Source organism: Dreissena polymorpha, chromosome 3 (genome assembly GCF_020536995.1).
Source record: "Dreissena polymorpha isolate Duluth1 chromosome 3, UMN_Dpol_1.0, whole genome shotgun sequence".
In the NCBI taxonomy this organism is placed as follows: Eukaryota; Metazoa; Mollusca; class Bivalvia; order Myida; family Dreissenidae; genus Dreissena; species Dreissena polymorpha.
The window spans coordinates 105,891,599-105,908,692 of NC_068357.1; the positions used below are offsets into that span (position 1 = coordinate 105,891,599).

The 17,094-nt window shown below is 38.7% G+C and overlaps 1 protein-coding gene across 1 annotated transcript in view; it reads left to right on the plus strand.

The window, feature by feature from the left end:
• The window catches only part of LOC127870837 (YLP motif-containing protein 1-like), an 83,438-nt gene that overhangs the window by 13,416 nt on the left and 52,928 nt on the right, over positions 1 to 17,094 (plus strand). The window contains exons 2-7 of the mRNA XM_052413370.1: positions 588 to 696; positions 5,028 to 5,132; positions 7,516 to 8,572; positions 9,330 to 9,525; positions 9,960 to 10,592; positions 11,202 to 11,915. Of these exons, the coding sequence (XP_052269330.1) occupies positions 588 to 696; positions 5,028 to 5,132; positions 7,516 to 8,572; positions 9,330 to 9,525; positions 9,960 to 10,592; positions 11,202 to 11,915 (2,814 nt within the window). The remainder of the gene's footprint in view (positions 1 to 587; positions 697 to 5,027; positions 5,133 to 7,515; positions 8,573 to 9,329; positions 9,526 to 9,959; positions 10,593 to 11,201; positions 11,916 to 17,094) is intronic.

Here is a 17,094-nt window from a genome sequence, read left to right on the forward strand (position 1 = left end):
AAAACCTTGTATAGACAGTAGAGGTCGCAGTTTTCATCCAATCTTTATGAAATTTGGTCAGAATGTTTATCTTGATGAAATCTGGGTTGGGATTGTATTTGGGTCATCTTGGGTCAAAAACAAGGTCACTAGGTCAGTAATAGAAAAAGCTTGTGTAGACAATAGAGGGCACAGTTTTCATCCAATCTTCATGAAATTTGGTCAGAATGTTTGTCTTGAAGAAATCTGGGTTCGGATTGTATTTGGGTCATCTGGGGTCAAAAACTAGGTCACTAGGTCAAATAACAGAAAAACCTTGTGTAGGCAATAGAGGTCACAGTTTTCATCCAATCTTTATAAAATTTGATCAGAATGTTTATCTTGGTGAAATCTGAGTTGGAATTGTATTTGGGTCACCTGGGGTCAAAAACTAGGTCCAAAAAAAAATTGGGAGGGGGGAATTTTTAGCTGAAATAGTGGGAAAAAGTATACTATTTTAAGGGGGAAAAACAAGGGCCCTGTACAGTGTAGGTATAATCTATTAAGCTAAAGCAGAATGGAAGTAGGTATAAAAATGTTTCTATATATGTTGATTTCTTATTTTTTAGGCAGAACTTAAACCTAAAGACCCAGATGAAGAAAGGAAACTGCAGGACTTGAAAAACATGGCAGCCGTGTGGCAGCAGCAGAAACAGACATGGGGACCAAATGCCCCCGGTTGGTCTCCCACATCAACACTACTTGAGCCTTGTTCTGGGAAAACTGGGCTTTATGCATGTGCCTTAACTGTCATTCTGTGCAATCTGCACAGGCTAATCTACACTTTACACACATGCATTAAGCCCAGTTTTCCTAGAAATGAATGAGTCTCTCCCATATTTCCCCCCTTTGATTTCTTAAACCTCATTCATTAAAGTGATATTATGGGCATTTTTCACTGTTGAATTGAGCTGAAAAGAATTAACAGGTCAAAAGAGTAAGTTAAAATGTGGTTACTGACCAATTACTGCAACTCATCTTGCTACCAGTTGTTTATAAAAATATATTTTATATTATATATTTTACGTGACTCACCCAGTCCTGTAAGCCGAAGTGATCTGTAAAACAAAATTGCGTCTTTGTGTCGTATAAACGAATCTGCACTAAAACTAAATTTAGGCTCACATTGCACATGCGTGATCAGTTGTCAAACGAAAGTACGGTTGATTTTCAAATGCATTATTTTTCTCTTTCCGGGATATTGTTTGAGTATGCTGCATTAACAAATATAAGTGTATATAAAGTGAAAACACCAAAAATAAACAACAGTTGGGATAGACACCTATAAACTGTTAAATGCCCATAGTATCACTTTAACCCCTAGCCCATAGCATTTTTTTTTCAACTCTATAAGAGAAGATATTTTACTGTACAGCAACCGGCACTTGAATATATATATATATATAAACGCATAGTACAAAATGCATATAGGCAAAGTATTTTGCTATACGTCAACCGGCACTTGCGTGAACATAAACACAAAATGCATATAGGTATGTACTATCAATATGAACACACAAAAAATCAATAGTGAATCAGCAAACAAGTGTTTCCATTTACAACACTAAGCGTCTTTCGAAGGCATAGCTATTGACGTTATCAAATGCTTTTTTAAAATGAACAAAAGAAACAAATAAAGTTTTACCTTTTCTACATCAATATTTATTGATTATTGAGTAAGGAACAAATGCGTTATCAATTGTTAAATATCCTTATCTAAAAACGGCTTGTACATCTGTAAGGTGCTTATATGCTTCAACGTAGAACATTAATCTTTTGTTTAGTATATAAATGTATATTTTACTTAAAATATCTATTCCACCAAAAAAGCTTTCTGATTGAGAACGGAATTAGCAAGCTTGAGATCACTTTTGTTTTGCATTCATAACGTTTCTTATTACACATAGTGCGAAAAGATTTTTTAATAATAATTGACTGATCAATATTTAAATTAGTGACACATTTATGTTGCAGAGCCTTATTGACTTCATTTTAACAATTCTTACAATCCCTGTCAAACCAAGTGGATTTGTTAAAACGTTGTAAACAACGCCTTTTCTTGGATACTTTATGCTTATTACAATGTATTAGGATGTCTTCAAATGTTGTCCCAATGTCCCCAATTAACATGCATGTGTTTTAAAAAGTTTAAAAAGTAAATGACATTCCATTATCATCTTTAAGCAAATGTAAATTTTCTTGATAAATGGCAATATTGTAGGTACTAAAATGGGTTATGCTTCCAACATGTTCATGGTTTTGGTTTGGAGAATCAAATTCATATGTGTTTGTTTTTCATTTTAACACAATTGATAAATGGTCAGATGAGCAATCATTGCCAACAAACATGTCTTGCACAATATCAAATATTTCAGAAGTACCAACACCATGATCAATGACGCTGCAACTGTTAGAGATAATGAGTGTACATGTATAACTACCTTTATCTTTTCCACATCGACCAATCAAAATAAACAATTCATAAGCTTTACATAGATTTAGACAATTTCTAATCACTTGATATACCTTTACGAATACACGGGTATGCACAAAATATTTCTTCTAAATCATGAAATATTTGCAAATGTGTGTTAGCATCAATAATCTCAGGTTCTTGACCTGTTCTGTCTTTCAAATCACTAGCCAGCAATTCTGCGTAATTCATGTGGCAAAACCGATTGTCAATAATTGCTATGTCAATAATTGCTATACCCTTTTCGCTACATTCTTCGTAAGCAGGGGAAGAATCAGGGACTATATAAGTTGCAATTAATATATTGTTTGAGGTATTAAAAGTAAAAAGGATTATTAAAAATTAACACTTTCAATTTTTGTTTTAATGTATTGGTAGGAGTATATGCTCACATGAAAATACTTCATGCCAAGATTTTGTATAACCTTCCAGTAATTTAAATGCATCAAATTTGACTACTAGATGAAGCATGTAATCATACCTAATCTTTGCAACTAACTTCTGATGAACATGGGCCACAGTAACAGGGGTTTACATGTACTTATGGATTCGACTTCCACTTCCACAGTGGGTCTGTTATGTAGTAAATATACTAGCCACTGGTGAATAAAGGTTGTCCAATAAACTTAAACAGAAATAACAAGTTGTAACTAGAAATGGCGCAGCAGAGGCCGACGCGTATCCCCACGTCGCATATTTGACCCAGGGGCGCCCCAGGGTTGGTAATGGGGCCATTCATAGTTGAGATTGACCGTATTGTCATAAGAGAAGTTCAGTATCAATTAGAAGTGAATCGGTGTAGAAATAAAGAAGTTGTAGTAAAAGTCAATTTTGGCTGGGTGTGGTCTATGTGGGCGGGGCGCCCCAGGGTTGGTAATGGGGCCATGCATAGTTGAGATTGACCGTATTGTCATAAGAGAAGTTCAGTATCAGTTTGAAGTGAATCGGTGTAGAAATGAATAAATTATAGTAAAATGCAATTTTGGGTGGGTGTGGTCTATGTGGGCTGGGCGCCCCAGGGTTGGTAATGGAGCCATGCATAGTTGAGATTGACCGTATTGTCATAAGAGAGGTTCAGTATCAATTTGTAGTGAATTGGTGTAGAAATGAAGAAATTATAGTAAAAGGCAATTTTGGGTGAGTGTGGTCTATGTGGGCGGGGCGCCCCAGGGTTGGTAATGGGGCCATGCATAGTTGAGATTGACCGTATTGTCATAAGAGAGGTTCAGTATCAATTTGAAGTAAATCCGTGTAGAAATGAAGAAGTTAATGTTAAAAAACATAAAAAAAATGACTGAAAATCTCTGACCTGGCCCCACCCCAACCCCCATAACTTTTGACCCAGGGGTCAGATCAAAATTCCAAATAGTGCAGGGTCGCACATACAGTGATATTTTTACAAATTTTGTCATCTGAGTCCTGGGACTCGATAACTTTCAAATCTATGAGTCTCCGAATTGAAAAAATGAGTCCAAATATTAAACAATGTTATTTTTTGAGAAATTTCAATGCATTTTTGGGACTCGCATAATTCGAAACTTTGCATCCCTAGAGGTTTTTGTGAGTCCAGAACGCAGGACTCGCAGGTAAAAAAATCACTGCACATATGCTCATACATGTAGCTACAATGTGTGCATAAGTTTCAAGGTTCTAGTGCTAATAGTGTAGGAGGAGATAGTGGCCGGGACGGACGGGCGGAGATCAATACAATATCCCCACTTTTTCTCCGAAAAACGTGGGGATAATTAAGCAAACAAAAAATATTTATCATAGTGTATTTGTTTGCATTTAAGGTATTTAAATAAATTATTATGTTTTAATGAAGAATATTAATATTATTATAGAAATAACTAAAAGCTTTTTGGATCTGAGCATCAGTTCTGATAACCATCTTAAATTGAGTGGAAGTTTTCAAGTAAGTACTAATTATAGAACTTCTTTAGCAAGGTTAAATAAATAGCATTTTCTATGATGTTAAAATTGTTTAGTTTTTATAAAATGGGTTATATAATTAACTTTTACTAGAATGACATTTTTATTTTGTAACCAAGAAAACTTTCGCATGGCTTCAAAATTTGTATGATTCTTGATTTTATGGGGTTTGGGTTATACAATTATTTGATTTCGGAATTTTTTGCCATTACATTATGACTGCCATGTTACGCACAAGGCCTTACAAAATACAGTTTGCCCAATGGGAATTAATATGCAAATGGTCAGACTTCATAAGTTTTACATGTAACGTTTTAATACACGTAACGATATAAGCACATCATAATTATTGGTATGACTATGTGTTTGTGCACAAATTGTTGATAGGTGTTGATTAATAGCTAATTATGCAAACAACAGTCTATTGACTGATTAACAGGTCAGCTGTCTGAAAAATTAAAACCCTAAAAAAAGAAATTTAGCTTTGTTTATTTAAATATTTTGTTTTATGGATGTATCTACATGCAGCTATTACATGTCACGTTGAATATTACAGTGCCTAAATTAATGTTCATTCATTACATGCAGACATCTTGCATTTCAGAGATACAGACCCCACTAGATGTCATAAAAAAGGAGGAGGAAGAATTTAATTCTCAATATGACCAGTGGAAACAACAGTATGATTCATGGAGGGAACAAAATAAATGTAAGTGCCTTTTATTGAAATTAAAGCTTAATCGCTCAATTAATTTTTATGCCCCCTTTCGAAGAAAAGGGGGTATATAGTTTTCGCACTGTCCGTCAGTCTGTCTGTCAGTCTGTCACACTTATGTGTCCGCTTTCTAATTCAAATAGTTTTCATCCAATCTTTACCAAACTTGGTCAGAAGTTGTATCTAGACAATATCTAGGTCAAGCTCGAATATGGGTCATGCCGGGTCAAAAACTAGGTCACTGGGTCACTTAGTGCATTTCAAGGATTTAGCATGGTGTCCGCTCTCTAATTAAAGTAGTTTTCATCTGATCTTTACCAAACTTGTCAAAAGTTTTATCAAGAAAATATCTAGGTCAAGTTCGAATATGGGTCATGCCGGGTCAAAAACTAGGTCACAGGGTCACTTATTGAATATTGAATATAGCAACTTGATATTTGGCATGCATGTGTATCTCGTGGAGCTGCACATTTTGAGTGGTTAAAGGTCAAGGTCATCCTTCAAGGTCAAAAGTAAAAAAATACAATCCAAGGGAAGTAATAAGCTTTAAAAGGGAGATAATTTCTAAACCTGCCAAATGATATATTGAAATTTTACTTCAATGCGGCGCAATAGGGGGCATTGTGTTTCTGACAAACACATCTCTTGTTTTTAATGATTTTGGTGTGAAAATTAATTAATAAAAAACAATCAGTATGGCTTAACCTTTATGTTAAATAATCGAGAAGATTAGTTTAAACATATTTATTTTAGTTTGATTGCATCGAAAGTCTAAGGCTTATTGAATTCCACTCAAGTCCATTACCTGGGTAGAATCAGTACTTGGTTTCTTTGGGTGAGATCTAAAGCGCGTTCCGGCAGTGTGGATTTAACCCATGAAATCCAGATCGCTGTAGTATGGTATGATGTGTGGATTCTGGGAGCCTAAACTGGACTTTACTAAGAAGAGACTTTCGTTAAACAAAAATACCATTACAGCAGAAAGTCTCCATGACTGCACAGGCTTTTCAGGGGTGACACTTAATGCTCATGCATGAAGCCCCGTTTTCCCAGACTGGGGCTCATATGTTTTTAAGCCATCCGCTAAGTGCTAGTTCAAGTAGAATGTTGGCTGTGAGAAAGTAAAGTAAGGGAGGGCAGAAGTTCTAAAACCATTACTGGCTATAAGGTCTGATAATCCCCTTACTATTGCTGGTGCAGATACATTGTACCCAGTCTGGAGGGCCAGTTAAGCTATTTTTGCATTACAACATTGATGTAATTTTTAACCAGGTTTTCCGAAGGAAAAAACTGGTTATTAAATTGGCGAATGCGGGCGGGCTGGCTGGCTGGCTGGCGGGCGGGCGGAACAAGCTTGTCCGGGCCATAACTATGTCGTTCATTGTCATATTTTAAAATCATTTGGCACATTTGTTCACCATCATTGGACGGTGTGTCGCGCGAAATAATTACGTCGATATCTCCAAGGTCAAGGTCACACTTTGAGTTCAAAGGTCAAAATTGGCAATAAATGAGCTTGTCTGGGCCATAACTATGTCATTCATTGTGAGATTTTACAATTATTTGGCACATTTGTTCACCATCATGGGACGGTGTGTTGCACGAAAGAATCACATCAATATCTCCAATGTCAAGTTCACCACAACTTAAAATAGATTTATTTTGAAACAAACTTACAAAGGGGGTTAATTTTGTTTGTTCATTTCAAAAGTTCAGTTTGAGTTGTCTCCCTTAATCAGATTTTTTTTCACAATGAAAACCTGGTTTTGTGACAATTTTGTCCCTTGTTTTTAATGGATTTGTTTCTGGACCTTATACAGTTTTAATGGATTTTTAAAAGTGAATTAACTTCAAGAATTTCAGTATTTCATTACCTGCTTGAGATATATGCCCCCCCCCCCCCCCCTTGTTAAAAAAATTGGAACATTACGCTTTTAAGCATTTTTCTTCACAATGACAGCAAAGAGGTCCATCCTCAAAAGTTGTAAAACCACACTTTATTTGAGCTGGATTCTGGGAAAACTGGGCTTAATTCATATGCATAAAGTATTGTCCCAGATTTTACTGTGCAGTCCGCACAGGCTGATCAGGGACATTTTTTGTGCTGACTGCACAATCTTATCTGGAACGGGACTTTACCCACATGCATAAAGCCCAGTCTTTTCAGAACAAGACTCAAATGATGCAATACACACTGTCCGGGGTTTCACAACTTTTGAAGATGGACCCTTTTGCTGTCATTTAAAAAAAATGGTTGAAAACAGCTCGTTTTGTTCTGATTCTGTGCTGATGCTGTATGTTTTCAATAAACACCAGACAGTGTGCACCACATCAATTAGTTCTGACACCTTGCTGATGCTGTATGCGTTCACTGTAGCCCACCCGAACAAGGAGCAATACAACCAGTACCTACAGCAGTGGCAGACCTACGAGAGGCAGATGGAAGAGAAGAGAGCGGACATACAGAGACGCAAGGAGGAGGCGAAGAAAATGATGAGGGAGCATGAGAAAGCGGCTGCTAAGGGGCAGCCCTTTGGCATGTCAGCGACAATGGCCCCTATGCCTCCCCCGAATGCGTTTGGGGGGCCTCCGCCACCGACAATGTTTGGGGGTCCACCTCCTAGGGGACCTCCCCCGCCTGGCGGTCCCATGATGGGGCCAGGTCCTGGTCCCCAGGGTAACTTTCCCCCAAGGGGTCCCCCTGGTCCCCCTCCTTCTACCAATTTCGGTGGACCAAGACCATTTGGACCAAGGAATGAGGGGGGTGGTCCAGGTCCCAGGGGTCCGGGTATGGGGAGCTATCCTTCTGGGGCTGTTGGGTGTGGCACGGGTGCACACCCTGGGGATAATGAAGTGGATGGCAGTGGACCAGATGCTGCGATGGAGGAAAACTATCAGTTGCTTCAGAAATTGTCCAATGATCAAAGGACTAATAAATTTATGCTGAATCAAATTACTGATGAGGGTAAAGACATTTTAAATCAGTTGGGATTTGAAGGACGAGTGTTTTTATTGAAATTCAATAAAATGAACCCAGCACAACTTAATACTATGGTAAAATGTGTGAACATGTTAGGAGATGAAGTTAAGAGATTGCAGACGAACAATGAAATGAATCCAATGGTGATCGGACGCATGAAACGAGATGTGATTAATGAACTGCAAAGAATTAAGGTGGATATATCTGAAGAGCTAAAAGCGAACTTTCTAAGCATGGGTATGCGAGGCAGGGGTGGGCCAGGAAGGGGATTTGGCAGAGGTGGGCCGGGGGGCCCCCCATTTGGCCGAGGTAGAGGGGCCGACAATCAGCTGGGTGCTGAAACAGGGTCGGGGGGTGCTGGTATGGACGGAGCCCCTTCGGATGCACCATTTATGGGCACGGGCTTCGACTCAGGTCAGCAGAATGAGGCTGGGCAGTGGAATGGACCGCCGATGTGAGTGTTTGCTTTATTTGTGTGTGTGTAGCCTGGAATAATTCATTTTAATTATGTTCTATGGATAATACTTTAACTGAAATCGTGTGAAATCAACATAAAATCAGTAGCTTTTAATTGTTCAGCACATTTAGTAGGGACAGAATGTGTGAAGATATTTAGGTAATACGTATGTTTTATTGTATTATTGTATAAAATTTATTAGATCTAAGTTCAGTAAAAAACAAACATTTTAAGACCGAATATAGACAAAGGCATCAATGTCATATATATATTAACCTAACACAGGTTACCAATAAATAAGAGACCACCAGCAAATTTGCGCTTGCTAAATATCCTAATGATTATTTCACAGTATATGTCTCAATTAAATCAGCTTTAAAAATTAGAATACATTTTTTAACATAGATGGGTTTTTTGGTCAAATTCGGGGCTGAAATTGTGCTCCTTTCCCAATCTCTATAGAGTATTAATGTTTCCAAAATAAATGATTACATTCCCCAATTGAAGGTTGTAAAGAATACACATTTAATACTAGAAATGCAACATTTAGTTCATCACCCTATCAAGCTCTATTAGTTGACTTTAAGTAAATATCATATTAAAAGCAAGTTTATTCTCAATTAAAAGAATTTTCGGGCCAATTTTTTTTTCCCCCCAATTTAAGTCAAAACAGCACAATTTTTCCCTATCCAAATGGCAAAGGCCCTATTTCCCTAAAAAATAACACTGTTAAAGTCATTATTCTATTTTCCAGGGGCAGGGGAGGCATGGGTCCAAGGGGTCCTATGCAGATGCACACCGGCCCGAGAGGTCCCATGGGTCCTCGTGGAATGAGGCCAAGGTTTCCCATGGGTGGACCCAGAGGACAGGGCTGGTTTCCTGGTCCAGGGGTTCCAGGTCCCACCCCAGCGTCTGCTGCTCCCTTTGCTAGTGAACCAGAAGTCTTCCAGGTATGTGTAGTGGCACTGTTTACATGTCTCTATGCTAGTTTATAGGATTAATTACTGATTATAATTCAAGCTTGACTGCAATGAAAGCCTTATAAGGCTTTTTAAGACACTCTTGAGTTGTGAAATCAATATTGAAGTAACTTTAGCATGTTACATGTATCATTTTTCATTTGCTCTTCACCAATCTTCAAAAACTTTAATGTATTGATAATCGCTTGGCAAGTACCATCCAAATTGCCACGAGGTTGGTTAATTGTTTTTGTTTAATTATTTTACGTCGTCCAATGAATTGATGTTCTCTATTTTCTAAGTCAAATTGTTCAGATCCAATTGAATAATTAATATCTATATTGCTTTTAACCAAGAATAAAGTGGTTTATTGGTTTGGTACGGTATTGTGATTGATGTAAACAATTGCTGCTGATATTTGCAAGGGTGAGGTGTTTGAGCCACCACCTGAAGCAGAAAAGCCTCCAGCTCCAATACAAGCTAAACCACCATCATCAGCAGCAGCAACTGCAACAACAACAGCGGCCAAGACAACACCAGTGACATCTTCATCAACCACTGCATCGGCAGTTTCAAGTCAGAAAGGTCCAGACAAGGGTCAAACTGGGCTGCCTGATCCTAAACAAGCTGCTGCCGTAAAACCTGCTGCTGCCCTGGACATACCGAAAATTCCAACACAACCATCAGGGCCGCAATCACAAAAACAACAGCAGCAGCAACAACAGCAACAGCAACAACAACAGCAGCAACAAAAGCAGTTACAGCAGCAGCAGCAAAGACAACAACAAGCTAAAAACAATGAACAAAAGGCAACACAGCAAAGGAGCTTAGGAATGTTTTTGGCTGCGAACCAGGACAAGCTCCAAGAGGAGAGAGATCGGGAGCAGAGGGTGGCCAACAAGGCTGCACCATCATCTGTGGCCCAGGCAGCAGGGCAGTTTGGTAGGGACCGGAGCATTGAGAGGGACCGTCCAGCGCTGGCACCAGCCCCGAAGTCACTTTTGGAGTTGACAACGCAGCCGCCACGCAAGCCTTGGAATAAGCAGCCTGTGCAGCAGGTTAGTTCTAGGTGGGAGGGATGATTGAGTTTTGTTGGTAGAAAACTGGGGTAACGTTATGTGCATAAAGTGTTGTTTACAGACTGCACAGGCTAATATGGGACAATTTTTTTATGCACATGCATTAATCCCAGTTTTCTTAGAATGGTGCTCAATTGAGGGTACATTTCAGAATATTTTTTTTTAATCTTGTAAACATTAAACATTAGATGGTTGTTAATTGCACTTCATGTGTTGTGAGGTGTCAATGTATAGCGCGTCATCCGGCAGAGACATTTTCAATCCAATCTTGATGAAGCATGGTCAGAACACATTTACATGTATACACTTAACAGTATTCCTCTTATATGATTTCTGAATTATTTAATACTGTAAAATCAATATAATTCGCTGAACATTAATTTTTGTTGATTTCGTGGGTCGACCAATAAAAGAATTTAACACAAACACATTGGAAACTAACTGACGCAAAGACCTTTTTTTTTTTCAAAATGAGAACACTAGGAGTTTACATGTCCAGGAAAGTCATTTTTTAAAATCTCGAAATTTCATGCTGACGAATATGAATTTACAGTATGCAAGGTATTAGCTAGATATTGATATCTGCAGGAGGAAGTTCATGATGAACCTGAGGAGGAAAATTATGACCACTATGATGAGAACAATCAGCAGCAGTTTGGCCCGCTAGGTAGAGGAAGGGGTCAGTTTCAACAGGCTGCAAGAGGTCGAGGAATGCAAGACAGCAATAGGGGACGAGGGGGATTTGAGGGGCAGCCAGCTAGAGGAGGCAGAGGGGGCTTTGTGAACCAGAGGGGACGGGGTGCACCAGACAGGGGAAGAGGCAGGGGCATGGGCAATGGGCAATTTGGTCAGTTGGGTGCGGTGGAAACTGGCGCTGATCAGTCCTCGGGGCAGTTTGGGAATCTCAGAGGCAGAGGCAGGGGAGATGCACCCATGCAGAACAGAGGTCGTGGGGGTCAGTTTGGTAGCCATGGCAACCGAAGTCAGCTGATGGATTACCAGGGTCAGTGGGATGTTGTTGAAGAGGAGACAGCTTACGCCGAAGAAGCAGGAGATCAGCCAACGGCTGAAGACTATGAGAATACTGAGGAGTATGAGGAAGCCTATGATGAGGAAGGTCAAGGTTATACGGAGGAAATAGCTGCAGCAGAGCCTGGGCTAACTTCTAAGGAGGCTATTCCCTATGACAGACCTGAGGTCCCCTACAGAGACCCGTATGATACCAGAGAGGTGGACAGGGCTAGGCCAGACATTGATGACATTGATGACAGGTTTAGAGATAGATTACCTGTCCCTGAATTTGTGAGTACAAAATGAGTATACTGTTTTTAGTCCCCTACCGGTTTTGTCTCCGTCCATCCGTCACACTTTTCTGGATCCTGCAATAACTTTAAAAGTTCTTAAAAAAATTTCATGAAACTTGAAACATGGATAGATGGCAATATGGACATTATGCACGTCATTTCATTTTGTTCCTACGTCAAAAATTCTGGTTGCTATGGCAACAAATACACTAGAAATACTGCTGAAAATGGCGGTTTTCTGGATCCTGCGATAACTTTAAAAGTTCTTAATATTTTTTTCATGAAACTTGAAACATGGATAGATGGCAATATGGACATTATGCACGTCATTTCATTTTGTTCATACGTCAAGAATTCTGGTTGCTATGCCAACAAATAGACTAGAAATACTGCTGAAAATGGTGTTTTTTTCTGGATCCTGCGATAACTTTAAAAGTTCTTAATATTTTTTTATGAAACTTTAAATATGGATAGATGGCAATATGGACATTATGCACGTCATTTCATTTTGTTCCTACGTCAATAATTCTGGTTGCTTTGGCAACAAATAGACTAGAAATACTGCTGAAAATGGCGGTTTTTTGGATCCTGCGATAACTTTCAAAGTTCTTCATATTTTTTCATGCAACTTGAAATATGGACAGATGGCAATATGGACATTATGCATGTCATTTCATTTTGTTCCTATGACAAGAATTCTGGTTGCTATGGCAACAAATAGACTAGAAATACTGCTGAAAATGGCGGTTTTCTGGATCCTGCGATAACTTTAAAAGTTCTTCATATTTTTTCATGCAACTTGAAACATGGACAGATGGCAATATGGACATTATGCACGTCATTTCATTTTTTTCCTACGTCAAGAATTCTGGTTGCTATGGCAACAAATAGACTAGAAATACTGCTGAAAATGGCCGTTTTCTGGATCCTGCGATAACTTATAAAGTTCTTAATATTATTTCATGAAACTTGAAACATGGATAGATGGCAATATGGACATTATGCACGTCATTTCATTTTGTTCATACGTCAAAAATTCTGGTTGCTATGCCAACAAATAGACTAGAAATACTGCTGAAAATGGTGTGTTTTTCTGGATCCTGCGATAACTTTAAAACTTCGAAAATATTTTTTCATGAATCTTGAAATATGGATAGTCGGCAATATGGACATTATGCACGTCATTTCATTTTGTTCCTACGTCAAGAATTCTGGTTGCTATGGCAAAAAATAGACTAGAAATACTGCTGAAAATGGCGGTTTTCTGGATCCTGTGATAACTTTCAAAGTTCTTCATATTTTTTCATGCAACTTGAAACATGGACAGATCGCAATATGGACATAATGCAAGTCATTTCATTTTGTTCCTATGACAAGAATTCTGGTTGCTATGGCAACAAATAAACTAGAAATACTGCTGAAAATGGCGGTTTTTTGGATCCTGCGATAACTTTCAAAGTTCTTCATATTTTTTCATGCAACTTGAAATATGGACAGATGGCAATATGGACATTATGCATGTCATTTCATTTTGTTCCTATGACAAGAATTCTGGTTGCTATGGCAACAAATAGACTAGAAAAACTGCTGAAAATGGCGGTTTTCTGGAACCTGCGATAACTTTCAAAGTTATTCATATTTTTTCATGCAACTTGAAACATGGACAGATGGCAATATGGACATTATGCACATCATTTCATTTTGTTCCTACGTCAAGAATTCTGGTTGCTATGGCAACAAATAGACTAGAAATACTGCTGAAAATGGCAGTTTTCTGGATCCTGCGATAACTTTCAAAGTTCTTCATATTTTTTCATGCAACTTGAAATATGGACAGATGGCAATATGGACATTATGCACGTCATTTCATTTTGTTCCTACGTCAAAAATTCTGGTTGCTTTGGCAACAAAAAGACTAGAAATACTGCTGAAATGGTGGTTTTCTGGATCCTGCGATAACAAAGTTCTTCATATTTTTTCATGACACTTGAAACATGGATAGATGGCAATATGGACATTATGCACATCATTTCATTTTGTTCCTACATCAAAAATTCTGGTTGAAAATGTTGGATTTTCTTACAATGGTGGAGCCGGTAGAGGACTTGTATTGCTTGACAATAGTCTTGTTGTTTCTATTACTAAATGCTTGTTTCTTACCTTGTGAAGAAAGTGCTTGCCATGAATCAGTTAGAAAACCTGGATCATACTTGTTTAAGCAGTGTGTGTGTTTGTTCGTGCAAATTTGGGGCAAAAAAGGTTGATATTTTTCCCAAAATGGGACCTAAATTTCCCGAATTGAAAGTTCGCCCCCACCCCACAATTATTTTAATGCCCCCTTTCGTGTCCGCTCTCTAATTATCCCCCGCCAGAGGCAGAGGGATATTGTTTTGGCGTTGTCCGTCCGTCCGGCTGTCCGTCCGTCCATCCATCCGTCCGTCCGGCCGGCCGGCACTTTTGTGTCCGGAGCCATATCTTGGAAGTGCTTTGGCGGTTTTCATTGAAACTTCTTAATAGTATATATATGCATAAGAGGATGATGCACGCCAAATGGCATTGTACACCATCTGTTAAAAACAGAGTTACGGCCCTTTGTATCTTGAAAAAATGCTTTTTACTATAGGCACTTTTATGTCCGGAGCCATATCTTGGAAGTGCTTTGGCGGATTTCATTGAAACTTGGTATGAGTGTATATATGGATAAGAGGATAATGCACGCCAAATGGCATTGTACACCATCTGTTAATAACGGAGTTAAGGCCCTTTGAATCTTGAAAAAATGCTTGTTTGAGTGTCAAATATAATACTTTTGTGTCCAGAAGCATATAGGCGGGTGATATCAATTCAACGAATTTTCTTGTTCAAATAGTTTTCATCCGATCTTTAGGAAACTTGGTTAGAAGTTGTATCTTGACAATATCTAGGTCAAGTTCGAATATGGGTCATGCCGGGTCAAAAACTAGGAAAAGGTGTCGAAAAAAAAACAAATCCATGGGAAGTAATAAGCTTTAAATGGACATAATTATCTGACCTGCCAAATTATATATTTTTATGCCCCCCTTTGAAGAAGAGGGGGTATATTGTTTTGCACATGTCGGTTGGTCTGTCGGTCGGTCCGTCCGTCGGTCCGTCCACCAGATGGTTTCCAGATGATAACTCAAGAACGCTTAGGCCTAGGATCATGAAACTTCATAGGTACATTGATCATGACTGGCAGATGACCCCTATAGATTTTCAGGTCACTAGGTCAAAGGTCAAGGTCACGGTGACTCAAAATAGTAAAATGGTTTCCGGATGATAACTCAAGAATGCTTAGGCCTAGGATCATGAAACTTCATAGGTACATTGATCATGACTGGCAGATGACTCATATTGATTTTCAGGTCACCAGGTCAAAGGTCAAGGTCACAATGACTCAAAATAGTAAAATGGTTTCCGGATGATAACTCAAGAATGCTTTCGTCTAGGATCATGAAACTTCATAGGAACATTGAGCATGACTGGCAGATGACCCCTATTAATTTTCAGGTCACTAGGTTAAAGGTCAAGGTCACAGTGACTCGAAACAGTAAAATGGTTTCAGGATGATAACTCAAGAATGCTTAGGCCTAGGATCATGAAACTTCATAGGTACATTGATCATGACTGGCAGATGACCCATATTGATTTTCAGGTCACCAGGTCAAAGGTCAAGGTCACAATGACTCAAAATAGTAAAATGGTTTCCGAATGATAACTCAAGAATGCTAACGTCTAGGATCATGAAACTTCAAGGACCATGAAACTTCATAGGTACATTGATCATGACTTGCAGATGACCCCTATTAATTTTTAGGTCACTAGGTCAAAGGTCAAGAGCACAGTGACTCGAAACAGTAAAATGGTTTCCTGATGATAACTCAAGAATAATTAGGCCTAGGATCATGAAACTTCATAGGTACATTGATCATGGCTGGCAGATGACCCCAATTGATTTTCAGGTCCCTAGGTCAAAGGTCAAGGTCACAGTGACAAAAAACGTATTCACACAATGGCTGCCACTACAAATGTCAGCCCATATGGGGGGCATGCATGTTTTACAAACAGCCCTTGTTGTTAAATAAATCAAAGCGGCGCAGTAGGCGGGATTGTGTTTCTGACAAACACATCGTGGTAAAAGGCAAAGATCAAGGTCATCCTTCAAGGTCTAAGGTCAAAAATACAAATCCAAGGGAAGTAATAAGCTTTAAAGGGAGATAATTTTTCAATATTGAACATAGCAACTTGATATTTGGCATGCACGTGTATCTCATGGAGCTGCACATTTTGAGTGGTGAATCTACAGTCACAGTAGTGACTTTTAATGATTTGCTACTTAAAATAGAGATTTGTTAGAGACAATTATTTTCAAGGGAAGAAATTTATATAATTATAAATCTCAGATTATATATTTCCTTACCAAGAATTTAAGTTCTTTTCACAGTTTCTGTACAGATTTTTTATTATGCCCCCTTTCGAAGAAAAGGGGGTATATAGTTTTCGCACTGTCCGTCTGTCTGTCAATCTGTCTGTCTGTCAGTCTGTCACACTTTTCGTGTCTGCTCTCTAATTCAAAAGTTTTCATCTGATCTTTACCAAACTTGGTCAGAAGTTGTATCTAGACAATATCTAGGTCAAGTTCGAATATGGGTCATGCTGGGTCAAAAACTAGGCCACGGGGTCACTTAGTGCATTTCAAGGATTTAGCATGGTGTCCGCTCTCTAATTGAAGTAGTTTTCATCTGATCTTTACCAAACTTTGTCAGAAGTTGTATCAAGACAATATCCAGGTCAAGTTCGAATATGGGTCATGCCGGGTGAAAAACTAGGTCAAGGGGTCACTTAGTGCATTTCAAGTATTTAGCATGGTGTCGGCTCTCTAATTGAAGTAGTTTTAATCTGATCTTTACCACACTTGGTCAGAAGTTGTATCAAGACAATATCTAGGTCAAGTTTGAATATGGGTCATGCCGGTTCAAAAACTAGGTCACAGGGTCACTTATTGCATTTCAAGGATTTAGCATGGTGTCCGCTCTCTAGTTTATGTGGCTTTCTGATTTATTTTGATATTCAAAGACATTTTTATGCCCCAGAAGGAGGGAATATAGTGATCGGACTGTCTGTCACACTTTGCGTTTAGATTTCGAAAAATGCTCATA